The sequence below is a fragment of the Saccopteryx bilineata genome, chromosome X (assembly GCF_036850765.1).
Source record: "Saccopteryx bilineata isolate mSacBil1 chromosome X, mSacBil1_pri_phased_curated, whole genome shotgun sequence".
In the NCBI taxonomy this organism is placed as follows: Eukaryota; Metazoa; Chordata; class Mammalia; order Chiroptera; family Emballonuridae; genus Saccopteryx; species Saccopteryx bilineata.
This window is the reverse complement of record NC_089502.1, coordinates 141,109,994-141,131,390: the sequence shown is the minus strand read 5'-3', so window position 1 is coordinate 141,131,390 and position 21,397 is coordinate 141,109,994. Positions and strand designations below refer to the sequence as shown.

Below are 21,397 nucleotides of genomic sequence, written 5' to 3'. Positions count from 1 at the left end.
AGGGTTTCTATCTGTAGTTCAGGACTGGAGACTTTGGGTCCTTCCAGATAGCAGGGGTGACAAGAACGGCTGGACTTGGGAATTCTGATCTACAAGTTGAGAGTAGGTGCCCCCAGTCACCCCAGATTGGAGGTGGCTCATGGCCTTGACTGGAGGGGGAGCTGCTAGTCCCCAGGTTTGGCACCACAGGCCTTTGGCAGGTCAGCTTTTGTCTGCAGCTGAGATTGTGGGACCAAGGACCACAGCCCCCATCTGTTCAGTGTGTTAGTGAAAGTGTTCGGATTTAACTGGTGCGTGAAGAGGGATTTGGTTGAAAAGGAAGATGGTCATAGGTGGACTTGCCATTCCCTTCAACTTGGAGGTGCGCAGATATCTAGATTTTTCGTTTCTAGAGCTTAGATGGCTGAAGAAAAGCACAGCAACAGCAGGGGACCTGCCCGGCGACAAGAGGCACCCACGCCAGAGCCAGGCTCGGTTGGGGGCTTTGTGTTTCCCCCTGCTCTACCCCAGAACCCACTCTAGAAAGCATTGAGGTGCCCAGGTCCATGTTCACACGTGCTGCAGGAAGACAGCGTGCCTGGTGTTTATGGGTTTGTTAAAAGGAACTTGGTGCTCTGAGGGAAGGAGTAGAAACAGGTGAGGAAATGGTGAAAGGAAAGATGTCAGTGATTATCTTTGGCTCTTGATTAAAATAGATATATGACAAAAATAAGCTTCCTAGAAACAGTAGCTTATTTTTGTTCCTAGGAAAGCCATTCTGGAAGCAAACCTGGACTGCTGAAGAGGATATTACAACTAGATGGACAGATGCTCAAAGGACTTGTTTTCGCAGGCTGGGTCTGGGTTCAGTTGTGTTCTCCGGCTTGAAAGTCACTGCATTTTGTTAGGGTTTATTTAGACAACTTAAAAAAGAATTTTGTTTTCTGATTATAAAACACTAGTATATGTTTATTGCATAAAACAGGGAAGAAAGCAGGAAATGAAAAATACCTATCCCCACGCAGAGAGCTCCGCTGCTGTCTTCATTTGGGGTAACATGTCTTTCCTGGTCTTCTGAGTGTGACAGACTCTCAAAGTGCGATTGAAGGGGTTCCCCACCATTGCCCCACCTTCTCTACTCTCATCTAGAAGTGAAAAGAGATTTATAACAGTTTAAGGAACTTTTAAAGAGTAGCCAGAACTGTATTTCTTCCATTTTTCAGTGTTTAAAGAGAAGTCGATACAGTGTATTTAAATGCATGTACATAGGGGTGTGTCTCTGGACCAGAGTGACCGTGTCTGTGCTCTTAGATGTTCGTTTCTTGGCCCCACTGTCCCTGGCCTCCTGTGCTGTCTCCTCCTGACCCCAGCGTGTCTCTTATTTGTAGCAGTGACTCTCCGAGAAGACAGTGCCAGGAGGTTGGAGAGGAGAGCACGCCGCGTGTCTGCCTGCCTGTCCGATTACTCACTAGCCAGCGACAGCGGGGTATTTGAACCTCCAACCAAAAGGTTAGAGGCTGATTTTATTACCTCCTTCTCCTTAAGCAGCCGTGCCACAGTGCTACTGGTAAGCACAAAAGGGGCCCATGATAAGGAGACTTCCACATACTGAGACTTGGTGTGTGCCGAGGGGTGGGTATTTTTCTGGCTTCTGTCCGTGTGGGAGGTGGGCCTTAGCGACCTACAAAGGACACTGCCCTGGCTCCTGTGTGCTGTTTGGAGGCCGTCCCTGTCCCGTGGTCCTAGCACAGCTTCTCTCTCTGACCCTGTGGGTTTAAAGCTGAAGTCGAGTGGAGCAGGGAAAGGTGAATGCAGGCGAGCGAGCTGCTCGGCCCACTTATCTGGGAAGGGTGCTCATTAGACACGAATCGCCTCCTTCCCTTGGCCACAGACACTGCTGTGCAATGACACATCTTTCAGGATTTGGGCTGTCTTTTTTTTAATTTAATTTAATTTATTGTTTTACAGAGACAGAGAGAGTCAGAGAGAGGGATAGACAGGGACAGACAGACAGGAACGGAGAGATGAGAAGCATCAATCATTAGTTTTTCGTTGTGCATTGCAACACCTTACTTGTTCACTGATTGCCTTCTCATACATGCCTTGACTGTGGGCCTTCAGCAGACTGAGTAACCCCTTGCTTGAGCCAGTGACGTTGGGTCCAAGCTGGTGAGCTTTGCTCAAACCAGATGAGCCCGCGCTCAAGTTGGCAACCTCGGGGTCTCGAACCTGGGCCTTCCGCATCCCAGTCCGACGCTCTATCCACTGCGCCATTGTGAAAATGGCAGTCTTTTCTTTTTTATTTGATACCTTTACCATCATTGTTTCGTCTCACTTATTGCAGTTTTTAGAAGTTCATTTTTGAGCTTTGTCCTGAATATCACATGTGGTTTTGAAAGGTATGCAGAGTTATTTTCTAAAACATAACAGTTCATAGACAGGTACCAAGTGAGATGCATCATGGACCCAGGGACCTGCTGTGCCCTTGCGGTCACTTGAAGAATTTATTTACTTATGTTGCAATTTGATAAAGCGCCCCTTGTTACGAAGCATCCCAAACATGAGAGAGCCTGTGCGGTCCTCTCTGCCTGCGGAGTAACCCCGTGACTTTCCCTGTGCTCAGGAGTGAGGATGCCGACGAGGCCGCGCACGGAGACACCTGCGTTATCGAAGGGCCCCAGATCCACGTCGGGTTTTGGTGAGTGCAGGAGACCCCTCCGTGCTGCTTGTAAAGCAAATGGAGCTGTAGACCAGGCCTCCTGGTGACACACCCTGTGCCAGGCCAGGAGGGGTAGAGGGAGCTGCAGGGTCAGGGGCTGCTCTGGCTTTGATACCCCCTCCCCTCGTCTGCTACAGCAGTCTCGGGTGAGGAGACACAGGTGGAGGGAGTGTCACCCCATGGAGCTGGGGGTTTGGGTCACACGGTGGCATCCGAAGCCCCTGGCAAGGTGGGGCTATTGGGGAAGGTCAAGCACATTTCTGCGCGAACTTGAACTTGACTCTGTCTGCTACACTGGAGATAGATAGCAGGTCTGCCCCGCTCCCCAGAGTGAGTAACCCAGTAAGCCGCTGGTTTGCAATGTGTGCCTTTTTGGTTTCTAGTCACAGTTTCACTAGTGTTCAGACTAGTAAGGCAGGATGTTCACTTGCCAAGTTTTCTTTCGCTCACTCTTGTCATTCCAGTTGAGGGTTTCTCAGTGTTGGTACCAGTGACATTTGGGACCAGATTTTCTTTGTGGTGGGGCTGTCCTGTGCACTGTGGGGTGTTGAGCGGCGTCTCTGTCCTCCACCCACCAGGTGCTAGTGCACGTCCTCTCCCCAGACTGTCTCCAGACGTTGCATGTGTTCCCCAGGGAGAATCATTCTCGATTGCGGGCCACTACTGTAGTTCGGTCAGAAGCATTCATACACCTTGTATGAATTAGTATTTTATTTTCTAGGCATGACGGTGGCAGCGAATGTCTACTCGTGAACGTGCTCCAGCTGAAGAACTTGGCCGGGCTGGTCGTGAAGGAAGACTGCAAAATGTAAGGCCCTGTTCCAGTGCGGGCCTTGTCCCACAGCAGGCCTCCCGCCGCTGCGGCGCCGCCCGCTGCTCCGCCGGCAGTTTGGGAGGGTGCAGTGGTCGGTGCGGAACTGGAATTTACAGTAAAAGCAGGGACTGTCAGTTTTTTAAAACCAGGGCTGAAAGTTTTAAAAAGAGTCTGCTTTATTATTTGAGGCAGACGAAGTTAACGGAGCCGGGCTAGTTACATGCTGTGGGGATACCAAGAGAGTGCTAAGTGCCCGTTATTGGCTACATTTGGGCATAAAATGTCCGTCGGCCACGGAGCTGGGTGATGACGAAGCCATACTCTGCTCTGTGATGCAGTGAGGTGCCCGAAGAGGCATGTGGCCGGGCTCAGGGGTCCCTGTCTGAAGGGAAGCAGAGGAGAGACGAGTTGTCACCAGTTGGGAGGCGCAGCCTAGTCTGTGAACAGGGCACCCAAGGCGGCTGCTGGAGGGAAGTCCCGACCCGGTGGGTGAGCACACAGAGCCATGCATTCAAGCCTGAGGGCGCGCCCTCTGTCCCTCCCCAGACTGGCCCTCTGAAGGCCTTGAGGGCGGCCCAGGTGGAAGTGACTGCGGGCCCGTGGGCTTGGCTCGCCCTCTGGTGGACTTCGTGCACTCAGCAGTGCCTGAGCCTTCCCTGTGTGCTGACTGCCGTCCTGGGGCGGACAGGGCTGGCCACCTAGTTAGCCCCAGAGGCCAGCCGGGCAGAGCTCGCAGAGGAAGTCGGGGGCCTTGGGGAGATCAGTGCAGATGTCTTCCCACAAAGACAAGAGAGCACAACCTCCATCTGACCCCTCTCAACCTTACTGCTGCCTCTGCAGTCTTTTTCTGTGTGCGTGTGTTTGCCCTGAACGCCCAGGGGCCTGTAAGGTCCTTCACTCTTAGTTGAGAAAAGGACTTTCTCCAGAAGACTTGCCAGTTTCCCCCACGAGCATCCAAAGAGGGGAGCACATGTGTATGTGTGTGTTTGTGCGCGGATCAGGCAGGCCGCCAGGAACCTGACTCGGTCTGCTTTCTCTGTCTTTCTAGACACGTGCGCGTCTACTTGCCGTCGCTGGACTCCAGCACCCCGGACACTTACTGCTCCAAAGCTGTGGAATTCCAGGCCCCCCTGGTGTTTAATGACGTGTTCAGAATCCCTGTGCATTCAAGCATGTTGACGGTGAAGTCCCTTCAATTGTACGTGTGCTCAGTGAATCCACAGCTGCAGGAGGAACTGCTGGTATGGCCTGCGTGTTCCCGGGGGGGCCCCCGTCCCATCAGGGGTCTGTGTATTGGAGAGCATAGGGAGGGGTGCTGGAACCAGTTATTGTCACGTGTTTTCTATTTTAAATATATAATCTCAAGTAACACTTTCAAAACTCCTATTCAACACCTTCTAAATGATCCCCATTTTTAGTCAAGTGAACTAAGAGGTGAAAGTTTGGCAAATGAAAACATAAGGTAGTTAGTTAAATTTGAATTTAAAATAAACCATAGATAGTTTTTTAGTATAAGTATGTCACATTCCGTATTTGGGACATACTGATACTTAAAACAAACAAACAAACATTGCTTATTACGATTCAGATTTACCTGGATTCTCTATAGTTTTTCTGCCAGTTCATCTTCGTGTCCGGGCCAGCCACACCCGGCCAGGACGTGGAGGCCGGAGGGAGAGGTCTCTTTCCAGGGTTGGTGTAGTGCCAGAATCAGAGATTGTCAGGGTTAGCCAGGCCTCTCTGATGTCAAACATTCCTGACAGCGCCAGCCTCCCACAACACGGAAGACCCTGCGCCCTGTCCAGGCTGGCGGTTCTCGGCCACTCCCCTCAGCACTTTCTGATTGAGCGGAGCCAGTGGTGCCAGAGCCGCCCCCCTTCCTGCCTCTGTCCCAGTCCCCATTAGGGCCCTCCATGGTCACTTCCATTTTACTGCAGTCCTTTGAATGGCAGTGGAACATTCTGCCTTCGTTCTGCTTAGGATTGAGGGGTGACCTTGATTTGATGTGTTAGAGCAGGGGTAGTCAACCATTTTATACCTACCGCCCACTTTTGTATCTCTTGTTAGTAGTAAAATTTTCTAACCGGCCACCAGTTCCACAGTAATGGTGATTTATAAAGTAGGGAAGTAACTTTACTTTATAAAATTTACAAAGCAGAGTGACAGCAAGTGAAAGCATATAATAATAATTATTTACCAAGTACTTTATGTCAGATTTTCGCTAAGTTTGGCAGAATCAATCTTTATAAAACAACTTATTCTATTTCAATCTATCTTTTTATTTATACTTTGGTTGCTCCGCTACTGCCCACCATGAAAGCTGGAGTGCCCACTAGTGGGTGGTAGGGACCAGGTTAACTACCATTATGTTAGAGGGTTCCCGTTGGTTGTTACGGTGAAATCACTCAGTGTCTGTTATGCTTTTTTAAACACCATTCAGGGCATTGCTCAGATTAACTTGGCTGACTGTAACAGTCTGAGTGAAATGCAGCTGCGCTGGTACCCGGTTCAGGTGTTCACTAGTCCCGAGCTGCCCAGGGCAAGGGAGAGCCAGCCGGCCGAGAGAAGCGGTTCCCGGGAGCCCATGCATGCTGCTGCCGCCGCCGCCGCCGCTGCTGCCGCCGCCACTGCCGCCGCCATGGCTGCAGCCTCTGTCCCCGGGAAGACGGTGCGTGAGTCTGGCCCATGGAGCAGCTCGCTATCGCTCCCTGGATGTGAGACTGGCTTTCGCTGGGGAGGTCCTCTGGGACTCCTTTGCATGGACTTCATCTTAGAATGCAGTGGTGAATCAGCAGTTTCAAGGGGAGTCGTAGAAACAGAACATATAAAATGGAACATACATAGAGGTGCACAGCCATTCATGACAGTGCTTTCTTAACATAAATGGGTTCATGATCGTGTCATGTTGGTTTTAACTTGGGTCCTCAGCTCCAGGAGAAGCCCCATTCCTGTCTTGCTGTTAACAGTGGGGTGGCCTTCGTCCCACTCTAGTGTGGCCACAAATGGCTCCCAGCCCAGGGGAGGGCCCCTTCCCTGTGGGGGGCCCCCTGGCGGTTGGGCGCACCCTCATACAGGCCTCGTGCTCCTGCAGGATGCGGTGACAGTGCTGCTGGCACGGACCACGGCACAGCTGCAGGCAGTGGAGAGAGAGCTAGCCGAGGAGCGCATCAAGCTGGAGTTCACAGAGGAGGAGATCCTGGACCTGGAGCGGAAGGAGGAACAGGCTGAGGCCGTGTCCGAGCGGTGAGGCCTCTGCAGCGGGCGGCCGCTGGGCCTGTCGGTGGGGACGGGGCATCACTCTGTCAGTCAGCCGTGGCCCTGGGGGCAGCTGTGTCTGGATGCAAGCTGCTTTTCTCTCCCTCCCTCTGTGGAGTGTGCTGGGTGCTCCTTTGCAGTCGGGGCTCTCATGGCGAAACGAGTGCCAGTCTGGATGCAGGCGGTGCTCTGGCCTCTGTGCCCCTGCTCTCCGTGTAGGCTTTTCACCTTCTCCTCCTGTCCCGGGATTTCTCTTAAAGAGCGGGACTATTGAATGACTCCACTGTGCCAGGAGTGAATACAATAAGGTTCCTTTAAGTTTTTTTTAACAGTTGTATTGAGATATAATCTACCTACCATACAATCCAGCCATTTAAAGTGGACAGTTCGCTGGTTTCTCAGCACAGTCATAGAGTTGTGCCACCCTCGCCACAATCAGTTTTCATCAGGCCAAGAGGAAACCCCATACCCATTAGCCTTCACCCCCATTCCTTTGCCCTACAGCCCCTGGCAGCTGCCTAATCTCCCGGCTGTCTCTGTGGATTTGCCTAGTCTGGGCATTTCATCTAAATGGAACCGTGTGATGTCCCTTTCCGCTTTGCTGAAGCGGCCTGTTGGTGAACCCTTGACTTAGTACATACTCACCTGCCACAGAGGAGTGATTCTGATGACCAGCACCTCGAGTGAATTGGCTTCTATCTGATTCATTCCAGAGGCGTTTTCATATGCTTTACTTCCACAGTTTTCCGTAGAGTGTCATATTTCCGAAGCTTCCCACTTTTTCTTGTAGCTCTCTGTGGATTTATTTGAGAGAGGAATTTCTTTTATGGAGGGAAGTTCATGGCCAAGGGGAACAGTATTATGTTCAGGGCCAAGCAGGAAGCTGGGAGAGGCGGGGGGGGGGGGGGTTCTGGCATCTTCAGCAGGTGCAACCGGGTGATAAAGATAGGCAAAGCCTCTTCATGAAGGTCCTCATAGCGTTGTCTCCCCTGGAAAACATAAGTGCATTTGTATAAGAAAAGCAACTGTGTGCAAAGGTTGAAAGCGGATGTTGGGTGTCTCTGCTCCTGTGCTCTAGACACAGCAGTGACCTGTTCCTTTGGGTGAGCATTTTGGGGGCTTTTGCAATGTCACCTGTAGGAGCTGGCAGGCTGACTCGGTGGACAGCGGCTGCAGCAGCTGCACGCAGACCAGCCCCCCGCACCCAGAGCCTTACTGCGGCGGCGTCAACTCCGTCCACGGACAGCTGTTTGCGGCCCAGGCGGATCCGTACAACCCGGAGAAAGCCCAGCCCTCTCCTCTGAAGGTAAGTAGGAAAGGGCAAGGGATTTCTGGGACCCCCGGACACTTTGTGGCACTGGCAGGAGAGCAGGGCCCACCCTTCAGGTGAAGCAGAGGGAGTGGGCAGGGAGAAGGGCTGAGGGAAGCTGAAGCTGATAAGCTCGGGGCACAGGAGGGGACGACAGGCATGGCTGACTTACAGCCCCGGGGGCCTTGGTCATGGGAAGTGCACTGTTGGCTTAGGGGCAATAGTGAAGGCGCTGTTTGAGAGTGGAGGCAGAGCACAGACAGGCTGAAGATCGGCAAGGGGACATGTTTGTCACCTTTAAATTAGAAAGAAAGGACAACAGTAATTAAAATGAGTTGGCTTTTACTGAAACCTTCACATGCCATCTCGTGATGACCCAGTCCCATCTCCAGGGCCGCCTGTAGCACAGGCTGTGCCAGGGGTCCCACAATTTTGGACACTTGCTTTTCTCCCTTCGGGACGTCGAGAACAGTGAAGCACCCTCTGCCCCTTCTGTCCACCTGACTTCAGTTGTGTCCACCATCATATTTTCAGGGAGGTCATCTTTCAGGCTTGCAGTAACAAGTGTCTAAGTGAACCAGTGCAGTTGGAGGATATTGTATCAGTGCTGTATTGAAACTTTGTCCTCAGATGTTCAGCTCATCCAAATGTTTTGTTGCTGTGGCCCCTGACCTCACCCCCTCGGCAGCCCGGCCACCATGCAGAAAGCGCTTCTGAGGGGTGTCGGGGCCCAGACTGGGGGGGCAGACTGTGAGGGCCGGTCTGGTGTGTCCCACTCCTCCAGTTTTTCATTTTAAAACACTTTCAATCTATGGAAAAGTTGCTAGAACAATACAACCAATACCTGCATAACCCTTCACCTAGACTCCCTGATAGTGAGTTAGCATTCTCTGTTTCTGTGGGTAGGTGCTCGGCATTGTGAGGCGACAGTGGAGAAAACAGGGACAGTTCTGCCCTGAGGGGAGGCAAGCTAGGGCCGGCCTGGTCTGGGAGTCACGGCGCTGCTCGTGGCTAAGATGCTAGAGAAGCAGGCTTCCATCTGAGAAAGATTGGCCATCTTAGAAAGGATTTACATTTAGAAATCTAAATCTGCATTTGCATTTTAGCAAGATCAGGATTGTAAAATGGTGGAGCTACTGTGGAAAACAGTATGGAGGTTCCTCAAAAAATTAAGCCGAACTACCATATGATCTAGCAATCCTGCTATTGGATATATATCTGAAAAGCTGGGCTCCAAGGGGTATTTGCAAAGCCGTGTTCGTAGCAGCATTATTTACAGTAGCTAAGAGGTGGAACCAACCCAGGTGTCCATGGATGAATAAAGAAAATATATATGTGTACAATAAAATATTAGCCTTAGAAAGGAAATCACATCATATGCTACGAGTGGATGACCTTTGAAGACATTGTGGCAAGTGGAATAAGCCAGTCACAGAAGGACAAATACTGTGTGACTGCACTGATTTGAGGTTCTTAGAGTAGTTAAGTTTGTAGAGGCGGGAGGTAGGTGCTGGGAGCTGGGGCTGGGAGAAAGGAGAAGGGAGTTAGAGTTCAGTGCACACAGAGTTTCCGTCTGGGAAGCTGAAAAAGTTTACAGATCTGTTTCACAACAATGTGAACATATTTGACATTACTGAACTGTACACTGCAAAATGCTTAAGACGGTACATTTCATGTATGTGTTTGTTACAATAAAAAAGAAAGGTCATGGAACCTCATGGAGAAGGTGGTTTTTGAGCCAACACCTTAAGGAAGAAGGCCCAGGAGCCTTGTGTGTGTGTCCAGGAAGAGGAAGCCTCTGGTGCATGCCCTGGAGGGTCATGGGAGCAGGGGGACTTGGAGCTGGGGATCGAAGAAGTGAAGGGACAGATCATATAGGGCCCACGCAGGACTCTCACCTTTTTTCTAAGACAGTTAGGAAACTGATAGAGTGTTTGAGTCCAGGGGTGACATGATCTGACTTATGGTATTTTTGTCGATTTTTTTTCTAAAGTAATTTATTGACATGAACAGTTCAGTGGCATTGAGTATATTCACAGTGTTGTGCTACCACCACCCCTGTCTGATTCCAAACACTGCCACCACCCCAAAATAAAGCCCTGTGCCCGTTAGCAGTCAGTTCCCATTCCTTCTCTCACACCCCCTGGCAGTAGCCATTCTGCTTCCTGTTTCTACGGGTATGCCTGCTCTGGACGCTTCGTGTCAATAGCACATGCGCTCTGCGGCCCTTTGTGTCTGGCTTCTCTCTCAGCCGGATGTTTCCAGGTTCACGCACGCTACGGTGTCTGCGAGGGCTGCAGCCCTGTTCATAGGCCAGGAGGACTCCCTTGCGTGGCCTACCTTGTTTCCTTTATCTATCTGCTCATTCGTCCACACTGCCCGTTCGGACTGTTTGCACATTTTGGCTTTTTGAATAATGCTGTGAACATTCAGATGCAGGTTTTTATTTTTTGTTTTGTTAATGAAAAGTAGACTTGAACCATTGAAGATTTAAGAAAAGACTTTTTCTGCGGGCCTAACTGAAGATGTGCCCGAGAACAGAACTCCAAGAAGCCTTGGGACAGTGTCCGACTTTAGGCGAGGGGGCGAGGGGTGCTTATATAGGCAAAAGGACACGGGCGGACAGCTCTGCGTCAGCAGTTTTCGTGCGTTCCTATATATTCACGGAAACAGCTCTGAGTCGGGGAAGGAATGTACAGATAAGGTAGGGTCATCAAGTATCTGGAGTCAGAGAGTCATGGGAATGGGTCTGGAAGCAATTATTTTGAAACCTTTATCAGGATGTAGAAAGAACAGGCTCTGCCCTCTGTAATCATTTATCTTAGTAATTGGGACTGTTAGAGGGTGTACGTGACTCCCTCCATGGAAGGAATTTGCTGAGTTCTTTTTGTTACCGATCAGGTTGGAGCAGCTCCACGCCCTTCCCTTGCTCAGTGGCGGACTCCTGGTTGGGTATACTCTCAGGAGAGACATGGCTGTGTCTGACTTCCCTTTTAGCAGGGTCTCCCGGGTGCTGTGTTGAGAGGAACTTGAAGGGGGCGGGCATGGAATCAGGGATGTGGGTGAGACACCTTCTGCACTAACGGGCACAAGTCTACGGTGACCCAGGTGGAGGGTTGGTGACAGGTGGTCATAACATGCGTAATCTTGGATATAGAGCCAACAGGCTTTGGTCTTAGACCAGATACAGGGTGTGCAAAAAGCTGAGTCCAGGATAAAACAAAGAGTTTTGTTTTTTGTTTTTTCATGAAAAATGGCAAGTACAGATCCTTGTCAGAGGAAGAGGGGTTGGAGGAGATCAGAAATTCAATTTTGGATGTTAACTGTGAAATCGACGCCCAAGTAGAGAAGGCGAGGGCATGGTTATGTATGCAGAGTTTATTGATGTAGTCTAGAAGGTCATGCTAATAAATGAATCACTGTCTAGGTTGACAAAGAAACCAACACAGAAGACCTCTTCCCAGAAGAACTAGCCGGTCTCCCGAAGGAACGGGCCGGCCGCAGGGCTCGCGGGTCGCCTTTCGTCCGCAGCAGCACGATCGTCCGTTCCCAGACTTTCTCACCCGGGGCACGAAGCCAGTATGTTTGCAGAGTAAGTTAGAACTCTTCTGCTACCAAAAGAACCCCACAGCTTTCCTTTTTTCCCTCTTAGTTGTGTTTTGATTTTTATGCTTTATACCAAAACACGTGTTCTCACGACTAATCGCAATGAGTGAACAGCATACTCTTGTGGGTGTGAAATGCGTGCTGGTTGCGTCCCCGCCTGTCATGTGGATTCTGACACATGCCCTGCCAGACTTCCAGTGTTGTGGCGCACTGACTTGTGGTCAGGAAGCAGGGTGACTCATTGCTCCGTCAGGCTCAGAAATAACAAATGGAAATAGGGACTGTCCCGAGTGGGGTTGGGATTGGCACGTTGAGTCGCTGCGGGGTTAGAAGTCCTGCAGCATGGCTGTGTTGGAGGTCCCGGGGAGGACGGCAGCCCTGAACGCTCGGGCGGGGGCTCCGACTCCCCAGGTGTCCGTTCGCGCCCACAGGCGATGGCAGGAGGCCCTGGCTGCTTCTCAGGCCTGGCTGCCGCTGGCAGTGCAGTCAGGTCGGCGCCTTCACCGAAGGCCGGTGCCTGGGCTCCACCCTCAGCGTTCACGAGCATCCCCGTCGTATGCAGTCACCATTGCTATCTATTGGACAGCAATGTTGTTGACCTGATTTGCCTGGAAAGTTCCTGTGGTTTGGTTGATGGACCGGAGAAGGGCTGGGTTGGGGTGGGAGGTGTTGGTTTGCTTATTTGGTTTGTTTTTGTGTTTTTGTCTTTCGTTTTACTTAAAAGTCGTGTGTAGGTTTTGTTTTAACTGAAACCAGGAGTCTCGGTAAAATCACTTCAATTCATAAATACATTTGAGTGCATATGAGGAGAAAGAAAATAATCCAATTCAGAGTACAGAGAGGAAGAATACTGAATTTCTGAGAAAGTGTTTCTGACCCTCATTCTTTTTTGATGCAGCTTTATCGTAGTGACAGTGACAGTTCTACATTGCCCCGGAAGTCCCCCTTTGTCCGAAACACTTTGGAAAGACGGACCCTTCGCTATAAGCAGGTGTGTGCCACGTAAGGTAACATGGAGTCTGCGCTTACCCTGGGAGTTAGTTTTACAAACCTTAAAGAAGGTCATCTTTTAGGTAATATTGATTAAAAGGTAATATATTTATTTCCTTGTTTACTTAGATAAAACATTTAAAAACATAATGATGTCAAAATGTTACCCATATTTCTTAATTTCCTAAGGTAATAACGTGATCTATGTATGGTATAAGGTAATTCATGTTCTTTACATTTTCAAATATGATAAAGTCATAAACAATCAACTATTTCACATAGAGATTCTTTTTTGACGGGAATATGTAGTTTAGAAAATTTCTTTTTTCTCATATAACGTTCTTCTCCATAGGACGACTCTGCAGTTCTCCTTTCTTTACCCACTTGCCACCTTACAAAGTTTTGCTGCCTTTTTTTTTTATTTTATTTTATTTTTTTTATTTATTTATTTTTTTCATTTTTCTGAAGCTGGAAACAGGGAGAGACAGCCAGACAGACTCCCGCATGCGCCCGACCGGGATCCACCCGGCACGCCCACCAGGGGCGACGCTCTGCCCACCAGGGGGCGATGCTCTGCCCATCCTGGGCGTCGCCATTTGCGACCAGAGCCACTCTAGCGCCTGGGGCAGAGGCCACAGAGCCATCCCCAGCGCCTGGGCCATCTTTGCTCCAACGGAGCCTCGGCTGCGGGAGGGGAAGAGAGAGACAGAGAGGGAAAGCGCGGCGGAGGGGTGGAGAAGCAAATGGGCGCTTCTCCTGTGTGCCCTGGCCGGAATCGAACCCGGGTCCTCCGCACGCTAGGCCGACGCTCTACCGCTGAGCCAACTGGCCAGGGCCGCCTTTTTTTTTTTTAAGCAAGAACGAGATAGAAGGACAGACAGGGACTGACAGACAAGAAGGGAGAGAGAGGAGAAGCATCAACTCATTGTTGCGGCTCCTTAGTTGTTCATTGATTGCTTTCTCATATGTGCCTTGTCTTGACTGGGGGCTTTAGCAGACCGAGTAACCCCTTGCCAGTGACCTTGGGCTTCAAGTCAGTGACCTTTGGGCTCAAGTCAGTGACCATAGTGTCATGTCTGTGTTCCCATGCTCAAGTGAGTGAACCTGCGCTCAAGCCAGCGACCTCGGGTTTTAAACCTGAGGTCCTCAGCATCCCAGGTTGGAGAAGCAGATGGGCACTTCTCCTGTGTGCCCTGAACTTGAGACTTCCACACACTGGGCCGACGAGAAATTTTAAACAAAAAGTAGTTGTATGGTTTATGACATGTTTTCCTTCCTATGCAGTGGATTATTAAGATTTTTCTATATTAATAGCTTGTCAAATTTTTACAATGATTACATTGCATTTTGGTCTTGTAGTTTATTTAATAAGTTCCTTCTCATTATATGTTTAGGGATTTTTTTTTGAGTCATGAACCTTAATTTGACTTTTGTATGTCATCAGTTGTGCCTTTCAAATGCAAGTGAAAATGCATTTCAGAACTAAAGAAAATGCAAATTTTGGGGGTTTGATATGTTGTGAAATAGCACTTCAGAACAATCGTGCCCATTTTTTATCTTACCAGCTCCGTATGAGAGGGCCTGTCTCTCCACATTTTTGCAAATACATAAGTAATCATTAAAGAAAACGATTTGCTGTCACTGAGTTGATATGGAACCAGAGATTTAAATTAATCTCCACCAAATCTATGGGGTTTTTGTTTCTGTTTTAATTTTTTTAAACATTCAGTCCCACAAAGAGAAATATGTCTGCAATAACTGCTTCCCTTGCGTTCATTAATCACGGAAGAACGTTCTGAAAGGCCGGAGCTTGCTGGCTGCACGGTGCCCGTGCACCTGGTTCGTGTGTGCTCATGGTGTGGTCCTCTGCAGTCCTGCAGGTCTTCCCTGGCGGAGCTCATGGCCCGCACCTCCCTGGACCTGGAGCTGGACCTCCAGGCTTCGAGGACCCGGCAGAGGCAGCTGAACGAGGAGGTTTGCACCCTCCGTGAGCTGCGGCAGCGGCTGGAAGATGCTCAGCTCCGCGGCCAGACTGACCTCCCGCATTGGGTGCTGCGGGACGAGCGATTCCGGAGTCTGCTGAAGGAAGCAGAACGGCAGGTAGGCGGCCTGGGCTGGTTGTCGCTGCTGTGCAGGGGCTGAAAGGAGGGTTGCCGACCCTCTGCCACCACTCCCCCTTCCTGCTTTGGGCTGGGCTGTTCGGGGGGGGGGGTCCTGCTCCGTCCTGTGTCTGTGAGGCAGACCCCAGGGACCCTGAAGATTCCCTTGGGGAGTGGATGGGGCAGGCCTCTCTCCCCTCTGGGTTCTGGGAGCTGGGCATGGCTTCATTCATTCTTTTTAAACCTGGAAGTAAAGTGTCTTGTTCCTCCAATGTGGCCATTCCAGACAAGACAGACCAAACTTGACTTCCATCAAGAACAGGCAGCTGAGAAGATGCTGAAGAAGGCCTCCAAGGGCGTCTGCCAGCTGCGTGGGCAGAACCATAAGGAGCCCATCCAGGTGCAGACCTTCAGGTAGGGAGGGCCACAGGCCTCGCTTGCCCGTGCTGCGCTGCCAGACCTTTGTCACTACAGAAACTTGAGAAAACCACAAAACAGGAATCCCCACTGCTATTAGCATTTTTTAAGTGAGAGAGGACAGATAGGGACAGAGAGGCAGGAAGGGAAAGAGATGAGAAGCATCAGTTCTTCATTGCAGCACCTTAGTTGTTCATTGATTGCTTCTCATACGTGCCTTGACTGGGGGCTACAGCAGAGCCAGTGACCCCTTGCTCAAGCCAGCGACCTTGGGCTTCAAGCCAGCGACCTTGGGCTTCAAGCCAGTGACCTTGGGCTCAAGCCAGTGACCTTGGGCTTCAAGCCAGTGACCTTGGGCTCAAGCCAGTGACCTTGGGCTCAAGCCAGCGATCATATGGTCATATCTATGATCCTGCTCTCAAACCCATGACCCCATGCGTAAGTTGGCGAGCCTGCACTCAAGCTAGTGACCTCAGGGTTTCAAACCTGGGTCCTCAGCATCCCAGGCTGATGCTTTATCCACTGCGCCACCGCCTGGTCAGGCAGCATTTTGGTAATCTCTTCGGATCATTTTTTCTAGAAACTTTTTTTCATGCTGTTTGTAATAATAATGTGGGTTCAGTTTTGCATTTAGCTTTGTTTAAATTAAAATATATCATGTTGCCATATAATGCGTTATTTTTGCTGGCTGTGATGGCTCATCTAATAGATACAATTTACTTGAAAACTCTATTTATCACCTGCTTATTTCCAAATGTTTGCTCTTGTAAACCCAGTGATTTATATACATATACATCTGTGTATCCCCTTGGCCTTTTCCCTAACTTCCGATTGAGTCATAATGTGCAAACAGGGAAGTGTGCGTATCGTAGCTATGAAATAGTTCGAATAATTGTCACAGACTCTACATGGCAAGAGTCAGACATCAGCAACCTCAGATTTCCCACACCAGAGTGACCACTGTCTTGAATTTGAATAGCATAGATTAGTTTTCCCTAATTTTTTCACATAGCATGAAATTAACCATTTAAAATGAAAATTCCACCTGACCTGTGGTGGCGCAGTGGATAAAGCATCAACCTGAAACGCTGAGGTTGCCAGTTTGAAAGCCTGGTCAAAGCACATATGGGAGCTGATGCTTCCTGCTTCTCCCCTCTTTCTCCCCCTCCCTCTCTTCTCTCTAAAATGAATAAATAAAATCTAGAAAAAAAAAGAGGCCCTGGCCGGTTGGCTCAGTGGTAGAGTGTCGGCCTGGCGTGCAGGGGTCCCGGGTTTGATTCCCGGCCAGGGCACACAGGAGAAGCGCCCATCTGCTTCTCCACCCCTCCCCCTCTCCTTCCTCTCTGTCTCTCTCTTCCCCTCCCGCAGCCAGGGCTCCATTGGAGCAATGTTGGCCCTGAGCACTGAGGATGGCTCTGTGGCCTCTGCCTCGGGCGCTAGAATGGCTCTGGTTGCAGCAGAGCGGTGCCCCAGATGGGCAGAGCATCGCCCCCTGGTGGGCATGCCAGGTGGATCCCGGTCGGGCACATGCAGGAGTCTGTCTGACTGCCTCCCCGTTTCCAACTTCAGAAAAAATAAAGAAAAATAAAAAAGAACATCTAAAAAAAAGAAAAAGAAAAAAAAAAAAGAAAATTCCATGGCATTTAGTCTAGTCACAATGTTTTGCTACTGCTGCCTTTGTGTAGTTTCAGAAGATTTCATCACCCTATAAGGGAGCCCCTGTGCCCATTAGTAGTCAGTTTCTCCACCCCCAGCCCTGGGAACCACTGATCGGCTTCCGTCTCTATAGCTTGGCCAGGTCTGGGCACTCCATAAAAATGGAGCCTCCCAGCATGTAGCATGGTGTGCTCGGCCCCTTAGGGCGATGTCTCTGAGTTCATCTGCATTGTAGCATGTGTCAGGGCTTCCTTCCTTTTCATGGCTGAAGACTATGTGCCTGACTTTTACCCTTAATTTTTCTATACCCTGAATTTTCACACCCCCATTTTAAAAGAACATGAAGCACTGTAACTATCTCCTTCAGTTATGACTTAGAACGCCTTTATTTGTATAGTGTCTAGTCATTCATTTATTAGCAAAGTGAATATTTATTGAGTACCTACTGTATACCAGGCATACTGTTCTAGGCACTAGAGACAAACCCTTGCCCTCATGGGCCTTTGTAACTTCTATTAAAATTTAAAGACTCTTATACAAATGGATTCGTTGTTGGGATTTAATTTTGTTCAATGAGTAAAAAAAGCTTTTATTGATATTGAGAGCCTCCTGGCCACTCTCATTGCATTTATATCAGTGTCTAACCTGTCATTCTTTCCAACCCAGGGAGAAGATAGCATTTTTTACAAGACCAAGGATTAATGTACCTCCTCTGCCCGCCGATGATGTTTGATGTAGTGCTTTGTACACATGAAGTATTTATCTTCCTGTTTTATTTTCATGAAGTTCTTAGACTAGCTAAATTTGTCTTTAAAATATTTGTGCAAAGCTCTTAATATACACATTTTGTAAAAAAAAAAACAAACCACATATATCTATACATATATATTTTATAATAGTGACGGCAACAGGGCTTGGTTTTTCCTTGTTGTGAAATTGACATCTCTGAAGACAAGTTATTTTATAAAAGATCAACTATCATGTTAAGAGTGTACAGTTTTTACGCTGTTTTATTTGACTTAAAGGCTGGAAGACAGAAACAAAGTGAGTTCAGGCAAATTCACTGTATTGTAATTTATTTATAGTACTTTTTTTCCTTGAAGGAAAATACTGACTTTAAGATGTATTTTAAGACTCAAATTTTGTTCTTCAGTATTTTTCATGCAGTAGAATGGAACTGTGGGGCCGGTTTTATTTCTGACACGGAAATGCATGCACTTCGTGCTAAGTTTGTCACTCATGCCAGTTTCTCATATGTGCCTTTATTGTGTATTCTGTCCACTGTCACACTCACTGTGTTCTGTTAAGATCCCAGCCGGGGGCTCAGTCGCAGTTCCCACATGTGCATCGCAGAGCTCAGTCTCCTGGGGGGACTGCGCGCTGAGGGCTCCAGTTCTGTGCTGTGTCAGCGCCCACGGCTCCATGCTGCCCCAAGTCAGAAGTGGGCCACGGAGCCCCGTGCCCTGGCTGGGGCCTGCCTGTCCGCAGCTGCCCAGCACCTGACCCAGCCGCCTGCCCGCCCTTCCACGGTACCATCCCACCATGACGGGCCAGAGGCGGCGTAGGGCCCTGTTCTACTGCTTTGTCACGAAGGAAAGTGAAAGGGACCTGGGAACGCACACTGTCACCAGTCAGTGAGACCGCTGCCGCTGACAGCATTTCTGATGTAGACATGATGATCTTTGAAAGCGCTTTTCTGTAGAAGGAAGCCCACGCGGGTAACCACAGTTACCACGCGAGTCACTTACAGGAGAGTATTTGAATTATTTGATTGAAATCAGAACCCTTCCCTCCAGTACTGGAATCTACCCAATATTTCTTAAGAAATCTTAGAAGTAGTTGAAAAAAAAATTTTTATATCATAAAAATACCATTCTTTTAAGATGCCAAATGATACAAATACTTTGCATAATGCATATTTATTGTATATGAAATGCACTCTCCTTTCTGACACCTTAGAGACAGGAATGAGGTCGTCACTCAAAGTAGAAAAGAAAACAGAACTCCTTCTGCCTCAAGTTTTCTGCCCCCCTTGAATCGACGTCTCTCCTTTCATTAATCTGTAATTGCCCCCCTTGTATAACCTACCTTCCTTTTTGCATTTATTAAAAGTGAATTTTGTAAAAGCATTTCATGGCACGCGACCTGTCACAGGCAATGAAACTTGTCAGTGGTGGTAAGACTGAAAACTATGCTTTCACACTTGTCATCTCTTGCTATGTATTTCTGCCTTGAGCCTCCCTGGCTTTTTGTTTTGTTTTGTTTTTTGGCTCATTTCTCTGTGTACATACCCACAGCGGGGACAGGGACACAGCATGGCGGCCCGTGGCAGACAGCGTTGCTGAGCGGCGGGGACAGCGCAGGCCCTCTCTGTGCCCTCGCTCTTGACATTTGCCCAACAACTCTGCCACCGGACTCGGGGGTGCAAGTCACTGATGCCTCCCTCATGTAGGAGGGGCTCCTGGCCACTTGACATGGCCCACCCCAGGGTGTAAAAAAATCCCAAGAGCAAAATGCAGGCTTGCTTTGGTATCTGTCTGAGGAGCATTTGTGGTGGCTCTCCTCACCCCCACTGTCCTGGCCCAAACGGGCGCGTAGCCAGTGACAGCCGGGGTGGTCAGGCAGGAGGACTTGAGCACCTAAGTAGCTTCTCATTTGTGACTTCATTGTGCAGCCTCTGATGAGTTCAGACCGCCACCCAAACAGCCATGCGTCAGAGAGCAAAGTCCTATCGTCTTAAGGGGTATTTTCATCTTCTGTTGAAATTTGTGTGTACTGTGCCTTGTGATCAAGAACTCTGCCGTGGTCGTCAGCACTTCTAGTCCAGAGACGGGGAAAAGGGAATTTGATCTTCACTTCATCTGATCATTGAATTGTCACCTCTGTAATCGGTAATCTTGTGTTGTGGGAATAAGTTCTAATCAGTAGTCATCTCTGTTCTAATTGTGTCATTTGTATTGCTTGAAAGTATTTCTTCTATAAAATTAAACTAATCTGCCTTAATAACAAAATGGAAATGTGTGATTTTTTTAATAAAAATTTAATTATAGAGACTTAAATATGTGAAAATGTATATCATTTTTTCAACATAAAAATAGACATATAATAATAGTAAAATGAACATACATGCAGCCATCCCCGCTTCAACACGGATCAGCTGTGGCTGGTCTGGTTTCGTCTACACCTCCACCCACCTCCCCTGCCCCCACCATGTCCTAACCTTACCAAGTCCTAGTGTCATTATATCCACGGTTCACCTTCCCAGCATCTCATAGGTCATTCTTCTAAAAATTGAATGGACTCCAAAGTTCATGCATTTATTGTGATTTTTAAATCTTTATATATATATATATTTTTTAAATCTTTATATATATATATATATATATATATATATATATATATATATATATATATATATATTTATTTATTTTAAACCCTTCCTCTGTTTCTCTGACCCTTACCCCTGCCTCTGGCAACCACGAAAATGGTGTTTTTGGTACCAGCTTTCTTGAGATGGAATTCACCTACCATACATTTCACCCTTTTAAAGCATATACTATAATTCATCAGTTTTTAGTATGTTCAGAGCTGTGCAGCTAATCACTACAATCAATTTTAGAACTTTCTCATCCTTCCAAAAAGAAACCCTGTACTCATTAACAGTCACCCCAATTTTCCCCTCCCCCCAGCCCCTGGCGACTACTACTCTGCTTTCTGTCTCTGGATTTGCACGTCCAGGACATTTCATGTCAATGGAATTATGCAGTATGTGGCCTCGTGTGTCTGGCTTCTTTCACTCAGCATCATGTTTTCCAGGTTCACCATGTAGTGTGTCAGAGCTTCATTCCTTTTTATTGCTGACTAATATTGCATTGTGTAGATGGACCACATTTTGTTTATTTGTCTACAAGATGGATATTTTTAGCTTGTACAAATAATGCTGCTATGATCATTTATGTTCAAGTTTTGGTGTGGACAGATGTTTTCATTTCTCTTGGATCTGTAACTAAAAGCAGAATTGCTGGCTCACATGGTAACCGTGTGTGTACTGTTTGAGGACCTGCCCAAGCCGCTGCACCATTTTGCCCTCCCGTTGGCAGTGTGTGGCAGTTCCGTCTCTTCACATTTCAACCAACACTTGCTGTGCCATTTGGTCATAGCCATTCTAGAAGGTGCAAAGTGGTGCCTCACTGTAGTGTCTATTTTTATTTTTATCTTTTAATTCCTTTTTAGAGAGAGAAAGGAAAGGGGGGAGGGAGAGAGAGAAACATTGATTTGTTGTTTCTCTCGTTCATGAATTTGTTAGGTGATTCCCGTATGTGCCCTGACCGGGGATCGGACCTGCAACCTTGGTGTATTGCAATGATGCTCTATCCAACTGAGCTACACAGGCAGGGCTGTTTATTTTTATTTTAAACCAATTTAGTGCTATAAACTTTTTTCTGTCAACTAATATGTTGACTTTTCATTATTCCGAAGAAACCGTCTAATTTCACTTTGTATTCGCCTTTGATCCAAGGGATGTTTATTAACGTCTTTAAAATTTTTTCCCA

At 48.3% G+C, this 21,397-nt stretch overlaps 1 protein-coding gene across 2 annotated transcripts in view; it reads left to right on the top strand.

Annotated features, from left to right (window-relative positions):
* The window catches only part of WWC3 (WWC family member 3), a 111,371-nt gene extending 91,516 nt beyond the window's left edge, over positions 1 to 19,855 (top strand). Inside the window, exons 12-23 of one of the 2 annotated variants that reach the window (XM_066248910.1) lie at positions 1,371 to 1,488; positions 2,603 to 2,677; positions 3,420 to 3,506; positions 4,561 to 4,753; positions 5,953 to 6,180; positions 6,604 to 6,755; positions 7,908 to 8,073; positions 11,504 to 11,668; positions 12,581 to 12,673; positions 14,545 to 14,772; positions 15,058 to 15,185; positions 17,511 to 19,855. In XM_066248910.1, coding sequence (XP_066105007.1) covers positions 1,371 to 1,488; positions 2,603 to 2,677; positions 3,420 to 3,506; positions 4,561 to 4,753; positions 5,953 to 6,180; positions 6,604 to 6,755; positions 7,908 to 8,073; positions 11,504 to 11,668; positions 12,581 to 12,673; positions 14,545 to 14,772; positions 15,058 to 15,185; positions 17,511 to 17,577 — 1,700 coding nt within the window. In that variant the 3' untranslated portion in view covers positions 17,578 to 19,855. Of the gene's footprint in view, positions 1 to 1,367; positions 1,489 to 2,602; positions 2,678 to 3,419; positions 3,507 to 4,560; positions 4,754 to 5,952; positions 6,181 to 6,603; positions 6,756 to 7,907; positions 8,074 to 11,503; positions 11,669 to 12,580; positions 12,674 to 14,544; positions 14,773 to 15,057; positions 15,186 to 17,510 lie in introns of both variants that reach the window. The other variant, XM_066248909.1, reaches the window with a different exon arrangement.
* Positions 19,856 to 21,397: the final 1,542 nt, after the last annotated feature.